We start from the raw sequence: 14,731 nt of genomic DNA on the forward strand, positions 1-14,731 counted from the left end.
AAGACTATAAATAAGGCTTGTGGGTTTGGGCAGTTTCAATAAACACCAGATCAAATTTAGACAGTTACATAAAGTTTTGTATGGCAGGATTCTGATTCTGGAAATTTGAGGAGGATATCTCTGTCTACAGTAAACATCTGTATTGTAAATGGACACGGGCTTCATCCGAGATTCTCCATGCATCTGTTGATCTCTCTGCTTATGTGTGTAGATTATTTGGTTTTATTTGAAAAAACAGAAGCATGCTGAATCTCTGGTTTCAACAGCTGTGTGGTCTGATAAGTAATCATTAATGTGATGAGCACAAGAAAAACACATTTGCATCTGAAAAGCATCCGTTACACATTTCTCCTCTCGGATTTATTTTCTTTCCCTTCACTATTTTCTCATCTTCTGCAGTTATTTTTTACTGTTTTAACACAAGAGCCTGATACAAAAGCTTGCACTTTCTGATTTTTGTGCTATGATTATCTATAAGTTGACAGACATAGACAGAATAACACCCTTAAAAAAGCCAAACTCGTGATTACGGTCAGTTCCACGGGAATGCATGAACTAAAAACATGGAAAGCTTGAATGCAATGTAAATCACTTTGGATTAAAAGTGTCTACCTAATGCAGAAATGATGAATTATCAATGATGATGAATCTTGCATGACCATACCCTATATATTGGCCAAATATTATACACTATACCAGTCAAAAAACTTTGAACAGTAATATTTTTTATGTTTTTTTAAAGAAGCCTGCATTTATTTGATCCGAAGTACAGCAAAAACAGTACAATTTTGAAATACTTTTACTATTTTTATTTGAATATATTTTAAAATGTAATTTATTCCTGTGATTTCAAAAGCTGAAATTTTAGCATCATTACTTCAGTCACATGATCTTTCAGAAATCATTCTAATATTTTGATTCATTTATTATTATTATTATTACGTTGAAAACAGATGAGTAGAATTTTTTCAGTTTTTTTTTGATGAATAGAAAAAGTTCATAAGAACAGCATTTATCTGAAATAGAAATATTGTTTCTTTATCGTCACTTTTGATCAATTTATAGCATCCTTGCTAAATAAAAGTATTAATTTCTATAGTTTCTTTACCAAAAAATAAAAAGTAAAAAATACTGACTCCAAGCTTTTGAATGGAATAGTGTATAATGTTACAAAAGCTTTTTATTTCAGATAAATGCTGATCTTTGGATTGTTCTATTCATCAAAGAATCCTGAAAAAAATGTATGCAACTGTTTCAAATATTGAAAATTGTTTCTCAAGCAGCAAATCAGCATATTATAATGATTTCTGAAGATCATGTGACACTGAAGACTGGAGTAATGATGCTGAAAATTCAGCTTTGATCACAGAAATAAATTACAGTTTAACAGAGACTCACATACAAACCAGTTATGTGTGAAAATTCAGCTTTGATCACAGAAATAAATTACAGTTTAACAGATATTCACATACAAAGCAGTTATGTTAAATAGTAAAAATATTTCACAATATTACTGCTTTTGCTGTACTTTGGATCAAATAAATGCAGGCTTGCTGAGCAGAAGAGACTTCTTTAAAAAACATTAAAAACCGTTTGAGTGGTAGAGTATATCAGTGTTTATGAGCTTATGATGTTTCGTATAACCCTCATTCTGTTCTTCATGGTATCTGTTGTGATGATGGAGGAGGTTAATGTGTGTGTGGTTTTGTAGGCCTTGTGTAAGGATAAACTCTACCCTGGAATGCATGTGTTTGCCAAAGGATATGGGAAGAACAAAGAGCCTCTGCGTGCTTACGTCCTCACCTTCATCATCGGCCTGGCCTTCATCCTGATCGGTAAACTAGACGCCATCTAATGCTGACTTATCTGCTTATTATACACTAATGACAGAGGCTGCTTCTAAAATCCAGCGTGTTGGTGTTTCAGCTGAGCTAAACATCATCGCTCCCATCATTTCCAACTTCTTCTTGGCCTCTTACGCCTTGATAAATTTCTCTGTTTTCCACGCGTCGCTGGCGAACTCCCCAGGCAAGTGTTCGCTGATGAAACTGAAAATGAGCGTGATGTTGACACCGATCGTTTCAGACAGTATTGTGAGTAATTCACAGATCTCCATCTGAACAGGGTGGCGTCCGAGTTTCAAATACTATAACAAGTGGGTGTCGTTAGCCGGAGCCGTGCTGTGCTGCGTGGTGATGTTTGTGATCAACTGGTGGGCGGCGCTGTTCACCAACGTCATCGTCCTGGCGCTCTACATCTACGTCAGCTACAAGAAACCAGGTCTGTTCTGTTTTCAGTTCATTTCTATCATTATGTGGTAACACTTTACCAAAAGGTCTCATTTGTTGCAATAAAATGTAAGAATGAACAGATCAATATTATGCATTTTTAAAAAAGTGGAAAAAAAATTCACGTATGAATTGTTCATAATTTGATCAATAATATGCATTTTTAAAAAAGTAAAAAAAAAAATGCAGATATGAATTGTTCGTAATTTGATCAATAATATGCATTTTTTAAAAAGTAAAAAAAAATGCACGTATGAATTGTTCGTAATAAGATCGATAATATGCATTTTAAAAAAAGTGAAAAATGCACATATGAATTGTTCGTAATAAGATTGATAATATGCATTTTTAAAAAAGTAAAAAAAATGCACATAAGAATTGCTCGTAATAAGATCAAAAATATGCATTTTTAAAAAAGTAAAAAAAAATGCACATATGAATTGTTCGTAATAAGATCGATAATATGCATTTTTTAAAAAGTTTTTAAAAATGCACATATGAATTGTTCGTAATAAGATTGATAATATGCATTTTTTAAAAAGTTTTAAAAAATGCACATATGAATTGTTCGTAATAAGATCGATAATATGCATTTTTTAAAAAGTTTTAAAAAATGCACATATGAATTGTTCGTAATAAGATCAATAATATGCATTATTAAAAAGTGAAAAATGCACACATGAATTGTTTACAATAAGATCAATAATACACATTTTGAAAAAGTGAAAATGCACAGATTAATTGTTCACAATGAGATCAATAATATGCATTTTGAAAAAGTGAAAATGCACAGATTAATTGTTCACAATGAGATCAATAATATGCATTTTTAAATATATAGGGTGAATTTTTAGTTCATGTCGACTAATGCAGTGCTGTAATTGACATGGAGTAACGATAAGCAATATAATTTTCACAGCATTTAATATATGTATTTGTTAATGTTAGTTAATTAAAATCCAGTTGTTCATTGTTTGTTCATGTTAGTTCATTAACTAAAGTTAATGTAGCCTTCCTGTATATCTTGGAACTGATCACATGTATATCTTGAATGCAACGCGAGTCACTTTGGATAAAAGCGTCTGCCAAATGCATAAATGTAATTGTGGTTCATGATAAAGGCATAGTTCACCCCAAAATATAACTTCTGTCACTATTTACTCACCCTCGTGTTGAATCTCTTTCTTCTGTTGAACAATGAGTGTAACCAAACAGTTGCCGGTAGCCAATGACTTCCATAGTATTTGTTTTAACCCTAATATGGAAGTCAATGGCTACCGTCAACTGTTAGATTGCCAACATTCTTCAAAACATCTTTTGTGTTCCACACAAGAAAGAATCTCGTACAAGTTTGGAACAACATGAGGGTGAGTAAATGATGATCATTTTTATTTTTGGGTGAACTATTCCTTTGTATTTGTAAAGTGTTATCAGTTATGTTTTAAAAATTCATAAATCATAACTGAGTGTCAAAATGCATCTTTCTGCTGCAGATGTGAACTGGGGTTCGTCGACACAAGCGCTGATGTACAATCAGGCACTGACTCACAGTCTGCATCTCACGGGGGTTGAGGACCATATCAAGAACTTCAGGTGATCCACCGACAGATGCTGAAGCTGTCATATGTGACTCTATAGAGAACCAAAACCTCTCTGAAATCATTTTTCCCACAGGCCTCAGTGTCTCGTAATGTCCGGATACCCAAACTCAAGACCAGCACTGCTGTATCTAGTGCACGCTTTCACCAAAGACGTGGGCTTGATGGTCTGTGGCCACGTGCGCATGGTATGTAATTTCAATGAATTATCTTTGCAGTTATGAGCAGTTATTTAATTATGATTTCAAGAGGTCTTAAATTGCGGTACGGAAAAACCAGAATATGGCTCAATGTGACGATTAAACTTCAAAAGGCTATGATTTCATTGAATAAACACGAGCGCTGCGGTGCTACGCTGCTTTGTGTATTGCCGTTACCAGGAAAACAGTTATATTTCTGCCGTTCCGAAAGCGCCACCTGCTGGCAGAGAATGAATGTGCATTTTTAATAAGCCCGTCTGCTGTTTTTGTTCAGACCAATGCGAAAATCCACCCACACACAGAGCTGTAAATGTGAACTGGTGGATCGATAAGAAGATAATTTTTTAGTTAAGAGATATTTTTTAGTTAATATAACAATTTATTGATGATAATTGTTTAAATTAACATAATAATTAATACTTTTGACTCTTAAAAATGGTCTTAAAAATGGTTTAAAGGCGTAAATGTGAAGTGTATCATTTCATAAAACTTTTTGTTTTTGTGAAAACTTGTATCTGAACTGTAAATCATGCTTTTTACAGTTTAAAAAAGCTTTGAATTTGAGCTTAAAAATCCTGCAGAAACCCTGTTTCTTGCATTTTCCCGCAGGGATACCGTAGGCCGAACTATAAGGACATGATGAACGAGCAGGTGCGCTATCAGCGCTGGCTGCTAAAGACCCGAATCAAAGCCTTTTACACTCCTGTGTTTGCTGATGATCTCAGGCAAGGAGCCCAGTATCTCCTGCAGGTCAGAACAAAGAGCTCATGTAATGAACTGAATCAGAACGCATTTAAAACTAAGAGTAAACCTGATGTTGTCGGGATTCACAGACTACTGGTTTGGGTCGCCTAAAACCCAACACACTGGTGTTTGGCTTTAAGAACAACTGGAGGGACGGTGAGATGAAGGATGTGGAAACCTACATCAACACCATCCAGTGAGTCTGACTGTGTGACGCTCTTCATGTCTTCATCTGTAAGAACTGAAATCTTCATCTGAATGATCGCTGTGTGTGTTTCAGTGACGCGTTTGACCTGCAGTTCGGCGTGGTTCTCTTGAGACTGAAGGAAGGTCTCGACATCTCTCACATTCAAGGTCGAGATTCCTGGCTAAAGTGTAAATGGTTTGAGTCTTTTCATCAGTGATTCTAACTCTGCTTCTGTTGGTCTTTCTACAGATGAATTTCAGACCTCGCAGGAGAAAGCTCCTGGAATGAAGGATCTCTTGGTGTCCATCAACATCAAAGACTTTGACAGCGATTCCTCAAAACCATCATCTAAATCCACCAGCTGCCAAAGCAGCCCGCTCATCTTCAGAGGTCAGAAAACAATGACGTAATGCACATTTAAAAGTAAATGTGCTCACCCTCAGGATCATCCGAGATCAGGATGAGTTTGTTTCTTCATCAGGTTTGTAGAAATGTAGCAGTAGAGTCAGCTGTATTAACCGTGGCTTGTGTACTGCATCATTACTGTGTCTGTTCCCCTTTCGGGCTTGAACTGATGGTAAAACTAATGACATTATTTACTGTCTTTACATTTATTTTGAAAGATGAAGCTCGTGATTATGGTAAGGGGCGTTACATTTCCGACGAGTGCTTGCGGTGTTCGGCCAATCACAATGCACTGGGTCAGCTGGCCAATCAGAGCAGACTGCGCTTGTCGGAAGGAGGGACTTTGTAGAAAACTAAGTGTTTGAGAGAGGCGGGGCATAGAGGACCTACAATAATGTACAGTATTTGAAAAATAATGTGTTTTTTGAACATTAAAGCATGTCAACATATTCTGTTACACCAAATACACAAAATAATGATCTTTAAAAAAGCATCATATGACCCCTTTAAGAAATTAATTTGTTGGCACAGTTTATATTCCTTCACAAAATGAATTTCAGTCATTTAAACAGAAGCCTGTAGAGGGTTTTAAGATCCTGAGAAACAAATTCAATCAGTGTGTCCACACTTTTGACTGGTAGTTTAACATATAAAATAGATTAAATAATAAAGATGATCAACTAGTATTCGTTTAGTGAAAGCTTTTGGTCTTGTGCAGAATGGCGGCGTTGCTCAGTAAGTTCAGGATTGACTTCTCTGACATCACCGTTCTTGGAGACATCAACATTAAGCCAAAGAAGCACAAGTAAGTTTCAATCCACACTGCAAAAAATGATTCTCTTACTTAGTGTTTGTGTCTTGTGTTCTAGTATAAATATCTAAACATAAATGCATCTTGATTCAAGAATGTTTAGATATTTATACTAGAACACAAGACACAAACACTAAGTAAGAGAATCATTTTTTGCAGTGCATTGGCTAATAATGAGCATGTTTTGCTCCGGTATCCACGAGAAACAGCTGTTGCTTGATTTTGTGCTCAGCAAGAAGATGTTTGAGGAGATGATCGAGCCGTACAGACTGAAGGAGGACGACATGGAGCAAGAAGCCGCTGAGAAACTGAAGGCTGAAGAACCCTGGAGGATCACAGATAATGAGCTGGAGCTCTACAGGGCCAAGGTTACCATCAGCTACTCTTCAGGAGATGTGATGCTCTTACATTGCTTTGAGATGGAGCTTCACGTGTCTCAGTCCTATTATGTCTCTAATGTGTCAGTGAGAGCTAATCAAAAAGACGACTTTAGACATGGCTCTTTCATAATAACCAGCTTTATTTCATTGCACAGATCTTATTTAGAACAAGTTACATTGTTTAAAGAAAATATACTGTCTGGAACCAATTGATTTTCATGATGATTTGATCTTAAATGTCCCCATTCTGCCATCAGTGTAGACAAAACATCACAGTAAAATACTCTGACAGTGCTTCCTGCGCTGCTACTGAATTTACATTTTTAGAAATGATGTTTTAGTTGAGTTACTTCGGTTTAAGTTTGAATGTGATGAGAGAGAAGCATTAGTACCACAAAATAATACAAAGACAAATAAACACAGAGATGCAAACAGGTGAGAGGGGGAAAAAAGGTGAGAACATTGCGTGGAAAATATTTGTATTACCTCATATGTCAAAAACTGTAATTTTTCACAAAAAAAAAAAACAATTTTTTTTTTACATTTTGGCAATCATATTTGTTAATCATTGATAATGTCCAGAAAGAAATATTTTGGTGCATCCTATTTAATTTGCATGTTGCGGCTTAATTGTTACTTCGGTTTAAGTTTGAATGTGATGAGAGAGAAGCATTAGTACCACAAAATAATACAAAGACAAATAAACACAGAGATGCAAACAGGTGAGAGGGGGAAAAAAGGTGAGAACATTGCGTGGAAAATATTTGTATTACCTCATATGTCAAAAACTGTAATTTTTCACACAAAAAAAAAAAAAATTTTTTTTTACATTTTGTTGCAACATTTTACAAAAATCAAGATTTGGTCAAAATCCCATGTTATAAAAGATGAAGTCCTATTTAAGACAATATTGGCGGATTAGACGGGAACGCTGACCTAAAATTCCCGCATCTCAGACCTCAAACACATAAAATATTACCATTTCTAGACATAGTTTTTGAAGTAAAGAGTAAAGAAAATACTATACAAAACTTATTGAAACAACAGTTCTTTATTTACCCTTTATTTATCATTGGATCCAAGCAAATCTCACAGGTGACCTGTTTTGAGCTAAAAAAAAAAGTGAGTTGTCACTGAAAGGTGAGGAGTTTTAATTTTTTTTATTAATGCAGCTTTGTGTAGGACCAAGTAGATGAGTTTATTTATTAATGGGAATGAATTTGGCATTACATCACTTGCTCACAAATCAATCTTCTGCAGTGAATCCAAACAGCTGATAAAATTTTCACTGGAGGAAGAGTTATTATGGATTATGGACTCTATGGTATTTTAGTTCAAAACGTCTTAATGCTGAATTAGTTTCAGTTTTTGTCTTCTCCAGATGTTAACTGATGGACTGGAGTGCTGTGGATTACTTGTGGATTATTGTGATGTTTTTATCAGCTGTTTGGAAACATTTTCATCTTTTGGGTGAACTAATCCTTTAATGAGTGTTTGTGTGAAGAGAGTAAACCGGAAAAAGACTGAGCTCAAGTCTTTGTCCATTTTATTGTGTTCCCATTAGAGCTACTCCAAATATCCTCCAGTTCATGAATTTCCTTCAATGTAGGAATGTACAGATTTGTGTTCTTCAGAACCTCAGACTCAATACGCTCAGGGATTAGTCCTGATCTTGTTCTTACACTTTAAAAATGCTAGGTTGTTTCAACCCAATGTTGGGTCAAATATGAACTAACCCAGCTGTTGGGTTAAATTTTTAAATCAAAGTTTTAACCCAAAAGTTGGGTTAGTCCATATTTGACCCAAAGTTGGGTTGAAACAGCCCAGCATTTTTTAGAGTGTAAATTCACGATGAATGTTAATTCTCCACGGAATGGCTTTTGGTGTCTCAGATTTATGTACCTGGTAAGCTGATGCTAATTTCTCCTCTCTTGACGATGCATGTGTGGTTTCAGACACCAAGAAGCCTCCGATGCAGCTCAGTCCTGCGGACGAGAAACTTCTGACCGCTAGTCAACAGTTCCAGAAGAAACAGAGCAAAGGAACCATTGATGTTTGGTGGCTGTTTGACGACGGAGGTAAAGAGTTATTTCCATTTCAGTGTAGTTTGATGATTATGTAGCTTCAATAAATGACGCTGTGATTGATTACTCATTGTAGGCTTGACTCTTTTGATACCGTATTTGCTAACCAACAAAAATAAATGGCGCGACTGCAAGATCCGCGTGTTCATTGGAGGAAAGATAAACAGGATCGACCACGACCGCAGAGCGTGAGTATTACGTTGAATGTATTTTGTTCTTTTGCTTGGTTTTATAAAGAAGACGAAGTCTTAAGACCTTACGATTTTTAAGATCCTGAGGAATTCAGTCAGTGTGTCCAAACTCGTTTAACAAATAAAGCCATTTAAATAATGGAGATATTCAGCTACATTTAGTGAAAACCACTAAAGCATTTGGTCTCGCGCAGAATGGCGGCGTTGCTCAGTAAGTTCAGGATTGACTTCTCTGACATCACCGTTCTTGGAGACATCAACATTAAGCCAAAGAAGCACAAGTAAGTTTCAATCCACACTGCAAAAAATGATTCTCTTACTTAGTGTTTGTGTCTTGTGTTTTAGTATAAATATCTAAACATAAATGCATCTTGATTCAAGAATGTTTAGATATTTATACTAGAACACAAGACACAAACACTAAGTAAGAGAATCATTTTTTGCAGTGCATTGGCTAATAATGAGCATGTTTTGCTCCGGTATCCACGAGAAACAGCTGTTGCTTGATTTTGTGCTCAGCAAGAAGATGTTTGAGGAGATGATCGAGCCGTACAGACTGAAGGAGGACGACATGGAGCAAGAAGCCGCTGAGAAACTGAAGGCTGAAGAACCCTGGAGGATCACAGATAATGAGCTGGAGCTCTACAGGGCCAAGGTTACCATCAGCTACTCTTCAGGAGATGTGATGCTCTTACATTGCTTTGAGATGGAGCTTCACGTGTCTCAGTCCTATTATGTCTCTAATGTGTCAGTGAGAGCTAATCAAAAAGACGACTTTAGACATGGCTCTTTCATAATAACCAGCTTTATTTCATTGCACAGATCTTATTTAGAACAAGTTACATTGTTTAAAGAAAATATACTGTCTGGAACCAATTGATTTTCATGATGATTTGATCTTAAATGTCCCCATTCTGCCATCAGTGTAGACAAAACATCACAGTAAAATACTCTGACAGTGCTTCCTGCGCTGCTACTGAATTTACATTTTTAGAAATGATGTTTTAGTTGAGTTACTTCGGTTTAAGTTTGAATGTGATGAGAGAGAAGCATTAGTACCACAAAATAATACAAAGACAAATAAACACAGAGATGCAAACAGGTGAGAGGGGGAAAAAAGGTGAGAACATTGCGTGGAAAATATTTGTATTACCTCATATGTCAAAAACTGTAATTTTTCACACAAAAAAAAAAAAAATTTTTTTTTACATTTTGTTGCAACATTTTACAAAAATCAAGATTTGGTCAAAATCCCATGTTATAAAAGATGAAGTCCTATTTAAGACAATATTGGCGGATTAGACGGGAACGCTGACCTAAAATTCCCGCATCTCAGACCTCAAACACATAAAATATTACCATTTCTAGACATAGTTTTTGAAGTAAAGAGTAAAGAAAATACTATACAAAACTTATTGAAACAACAGTTCTTTATTTACCCTTTATTTATCATTGGATCCAAGCAAATCTCACAGGTGACCTGTTTTGAGCTAAAAAAAAAAGTGAGTTGTCACTGAAAGGTGAGGAGTTTGCATCTATGAAACATCATTTCTATTGTGAAATTCTATTGTTGCACACCACAAACCTACTGTGTGAACAGTGTAGTCTGAACAAATGACTCTTAAGAACTGATTCTTTTTAATGAATTAATCAAAAAGACTCATAAATCTATGGAAGCCCATTTTAGCCACTTAATAAAAAATCAAATAATTGCAGGTTTATATCTGACAATTCTGACTTTTTTCCCCCCTCACAATTCTGACTTATTTTCTCAGAATTGAGCTATAAAGTTCAACTTTGAGGGAAAGACTATTTTCTTACAATTTTCTTAGAAACACTTTATATCTCAGCAGTTCTGACTTTATGACTCGCAATTGCATGATTATATCTTGTGTTTCTATCAAACGATTCTGACTTTATAACTCGCAACTGCAAGTTTATTTCTCGGAATTCTGAGAAAAAAGGTCCGAATTGTGAGATAAAAAGTCATAATTACAGCGGCAGAAACAAGCTTCCATACAAATCAGTTTGAGACTACTCAAACTCAGTTGAAGTGGTTCTCAAAAGTCATGTGCATCCTCAGAAGTGAAATCCTTACAATTCCCATCCCTATTAACAAAACATGTTTGAACTGGCAGTATATTTCTATAGAAATCTAGAGAATTCTCATGTTATTCAAACAGATATAAAGAACAAATATTTTCATATTTGGTGGTGACTACTTTCTGAAATATTTTACATAGCAACTGTAATTTAATCATTTACAAGAACGGTACTCGGAGAGCGAGTTCTGACCTTTACTTTAAAATAGTGATGCACATATGAAAAATATGAAAAATCAGTAAAAACCTCCATTCATTTTCATGTCATGTGTTCAAAAGATAGCATCCAAAACAACAGATTCTCTATTTTTGATGCAGTGTGAACTGTAACATAGGTCTAAGGTTCTCGTCGCATGTTTTTTTAGAGGTTGGATTAAAATTAAATTCTGCCATACTGCCCTTAATACTTCTGATTGTGATGTCTACTTCATAATTATTGAGAAAAGTATGGAAAAACATGTTTCAGATCACTCAAACCGTATATGGAAATGGAGGCACCTTTATATGGTTACTAATGGGGTTTGATGGTCACCTAGTGGAAAAGCTTGGTACTGCGTCCAAACAAAATCTCACTGAAAGCTCATTTTTTGAGATATCAACCTCAAATTTGAAACACAACTTGTTTAGATTTTCTAGCCGTTTTAGAGTTAAAACATGTTTTGTAAAATATATATTTTATATAAAATATCGATATTTTAATTTTTACATTTTATATTTTCATAAACTTAAACTTCCATAACTTTTAAGCACGCACTAGATGGACATGTTTGACCGTTACACTCTCATCTCAGATCTTTCAGCGTGAAACAGCATCTAAAAACATGGAAGAATTTCAGCTTTTTAAAGTGCCCCATTATGGATTTCTGAAAATGACCTTTCATGCCGTGTGTAACAGCTCTCAGTGAATGAAAACATCCTGCAAAGTTTTAAATCTGAACATGCACCGTGTATAAAGTTATTGTCTCTCAAAACAAAGAGTTGACTCTGAATCATTTAAACGAGTCGTTTTTAAAACGAATCCCAAGCCCTTCATGTTGACATCAACATGAACCATTAGCATATTGCCCGCCCACGTGTTGGTCTTTTCACGTTGGTCTGAATGAAATCAATCTGACCAATCACCGCAGATTAGCGTCACGCAAAGCAGGGGTTTGGAAAAACGAATAATTGAGTGAATCGTTTGGGAGTCGTTGAGCGAATAAGGTAAAAACAAATGCATATTATAAGACAATAAAAGTGTTTTTTGACCTTGCATGCATGTCAACCTGTTGTTGGGGACTCCCAACACTAAAATATGAACCTTTCATAGCCCATAATAGGGGCACTTTAAAAAACAGGTCCCTAGACCTTGTGTTTTTCCCCATTACATTGCCCGTGTGTGGCCCCAAATAATGTCTGAATAGCATCAACATGTAAGTGATATCAGTTCTTACTCTGCTTTCATTCAGTTGAATCGCCAGATCAGACTGAACGAGCTTCTGAAGGAGCACTCGAGCACAGCCAACCTCATTGTCATGTAAGTACTGACCACACATTTAACACATAAAACACTTGAAAGTATGTGACCCTTGTGAAGCACACAGGTGCCTTGATTTGATTCACCTGAGTATCTGATTCATTTGGGTTTGACAGAACCATGCCGCTCGCCAGGAAGGGGACGGTGTCCAGCGCTCTTTACATGACCTGGCTGGACACGCTATCTAAAGATCTGCCACCGATTCTTCTTGTCCGAGGAAACCATCAGAGTGTTCTGACCTTCTACTCGTGAAGAGAACGTGAAGGGACTGTGTTACAATCAGTACATTTGTATATTGACCAGATTTGTTTGCCGTCGCCAAATCGACTGACAGTATTTTTAATATATTGAGCTGAAATAACCAGTGCTACAGAAGTGTTCAAGTTTATTTGTTTATATATCTTTAATGTAAGGACACTTACCTAAAAAAAAAAAAGCAGATTAAATGATGCTTGAAATAAATTTAAAGAGACAGTTCACCCAAAAAATGAAAATTCTGCCATCATTAACTCAAGTTGTTCCAAACCTTCAAAATATCTTTTGTGTTGATCAAAAAAAAAATCCATACAGGTTTGGAACGACATGACGGTGAGTAAATGATGACAACATTTTAATTTTTGGGTGAACTAACCCTTTAATGTTCATTTTTGCACTAACACTTTTGTTAACTCAGAACATTGATGGCATTTTTCATTGCCAAGCCTGAAATGAAATTCTTGTCATTTTTCAGTCAAACTCGCTCTGAACAGAGGCTGTATTTGAGCTTATCTTCATCCTATCTTCAAACGCCGTCTGTTCCGGCTGCTGTTCTTAGATTAGATTTACTAAGAACCTACTAATTCTGATCATTCTGGAGAAAGTGGGTTTGCACATGTCTTAGTGCCAATGCAACACTGTTCTAGACAAGAGAGACATTGAAAGATGCAATGCAATGCATTAAATAAATGGCATGATTTTAACTATATTATTTGTGTTTTCCATGCATTATTGTATCTATACATATACATTAAAACAAAAACTGTAAAATTGCAGTTTTGGAGCGCCAAAGTTGCAGCTATAAACTCTGAGAAATTTTTAGTCAGGGTAATGGAAAATGCAACTGCTAACTAATACACACAAATACACCATATGCCCTTTTTATAGTGTAGCTCATTGCACTTTTTTGACTTTTAATTTAATTAATTTTAGATTGAAACTCTGAATTGAGCAGAAATGACAGAAACAATTGTGGCAATTTAAAGGGTTTATGCAGTTTGATGAAGCTAAATTTATGACTTTAAGACTTTTTTAAGACCAAGTATGGAATAAATTGAAGGGAACACAATATGTCAAGATGTTCTCTTATAATGTACATGTCTAAGGGGGTTTTTCAATGCACATGTCTGAAGAATCTTAAATCAAAATACGTTTACTTGAAATGCAACATGACTTTAGAAAAGAAGTCTTGTTTTCTGAGAAACTGATCAAAATAAAACAAGAACAGATATCTGGCAAAATCAACTTAATTCAGAATCAGAATTAGCTTTATTCGCCAAGTGTGTGCAGACATGCAAGGAATTTGTTGTGGTTTTTAAGGTGCTCTTGGTACATACATGCATACATATCTGACATGAGAACAGAAAACATTTAAATAGTAAGACTTAACAATAAATAATAATAATAATAATGTGTATGAATCTGGAACAGATGATTTATGCACTGATTTGTGCATAGAGAAAACAAGTTTTCATATTACATTGATAGATATTTGTACTTGTTTTAAGCTTAAACTCACTTTATTTACATTTACATTTACATTTACATTACATTTAGTCATTTAGCAGACGCTTTTATCCAACGCGACTTACAAATGAGGACAATAAAAGCAGTCAAAACGAACAAAAGAGCAACAATATATAAGTGCATGCCATGTAGACAGAGAAGAGAAGTGGTCCAAGTACTGAGCCCTGAGGCACCCCAGTAGCTAGATGTTGCGACTTGGACACCTCACATCTCCAAGATACCTTGAAGGACCTATCTGAGAGGTAAGACTCAAACCGTATTTCGTTCAATATTTCAAGACATTTTACATTTGGAGTAAGTTTATCTTGATTTAATGTTTTGATGTTTAGAAAACAAAAATGCTGAGGAAGATATTCATGCTTTGCAACATTCAATGACTTAATGACTCTACTGCTCTGATTTAACACTTTTTAAGGCCTTAATTTGACGACACGACTTTTTAA

General features: G+C 35.4%; 1 protein-coding gene across 1 annotated transcript in view; it reads left to right on the top strand.

Moving 5' to 3' along the window:
* LOC107712558 (solute carrier family 12 member 2) overlaps nucleotides 1-12,923 on the top strand; it is a 23,674-nt gene extending 10,751 nt beyond the window's left edge. The window contains exons 12-26 of the mRNA XM_016517869.1: nucleotides 1,712-1,835; nucleotides 1,927-2,028; nucleotides 2,125-2,280; nucleotides 3,782-3,881; nucleotides 3,963-4,074; nucleotides 4,696-4,836; nucleotides 4,920-5,026; nucleotides 5,111-5,184; nucleotides 5,267-5,407; nucleotides 8,569-8,691; nucleotides 8,774-8,885; nucleotides 9,083-9,169; nucleotides 9,408-9,543; nucleotides 12,439-12,506; nucleotides 12,623-12,923. Coding sequence (XP_016373355.1) covers nucleotides 1,712-1,835; nucleotides 1,927-2,028; nucleotides 2,125-2,280; nucleotides 3,782-3,881; nucleotides 3,963-4,074; nucleotides 4,696-4,836; nucleotides 4,920-5,026; nucleotides 5,111-5,184; nucleotides 5,267-5,407; nucleotides 8,569-8,691; nucleotides 8,774-8,885; nucleotides 9,083-9,169; nucleotides 9,408-9,543; nucleotides 12,439-12,506; nucleotides 12,623-12,758 — 1,719 coding nt within the window. The 3' untranslated portion in view covers nucleotides 12,759-12,923. The remainder of the gene's footprint in view (nucleotides 1-1,711; nucleotides 1,836-1,926; nucleotides 2,029-2,124; nucleotides 2,281-3,781; nucleotides 3,882-3,962; nucleotides 4,075-4,695; nucleotides 4,837-4,919; nucleotides 5,027-5,110; nucleotides 5,185-5,266; nucleotides 5,408-8,568; nucleotides 8,692-8,773; nucleotides 8,886-9,082; nucleotides 9,170-9,407; nucleotides 9,544-12,438; nucleotides 12,507-12,622) is intronic.
* The last annotated feature ends 1,808 nt before the right edge of the window (nucleotides 12,924-14,731 follow it).

Source organism: Sinocyclocheilus rhinocerous, unplaced genomic scaffold, assembly GCF_001515625.1.
Source record: "Sinocyclocheilus rhinocerous isolate Xijiao unplaced genomic scaffold, SAMN03320098_v1.1 scaffold493, whole genome shotgun sequence".
NCBI classification, from domain to species: Eukaryota; Metazoa; Chordata; class Actinopteri; order Cypriniformes; family Cyprinidae; genus Sinocyclocheilus; species Sinocyclocheilus rhinocerous.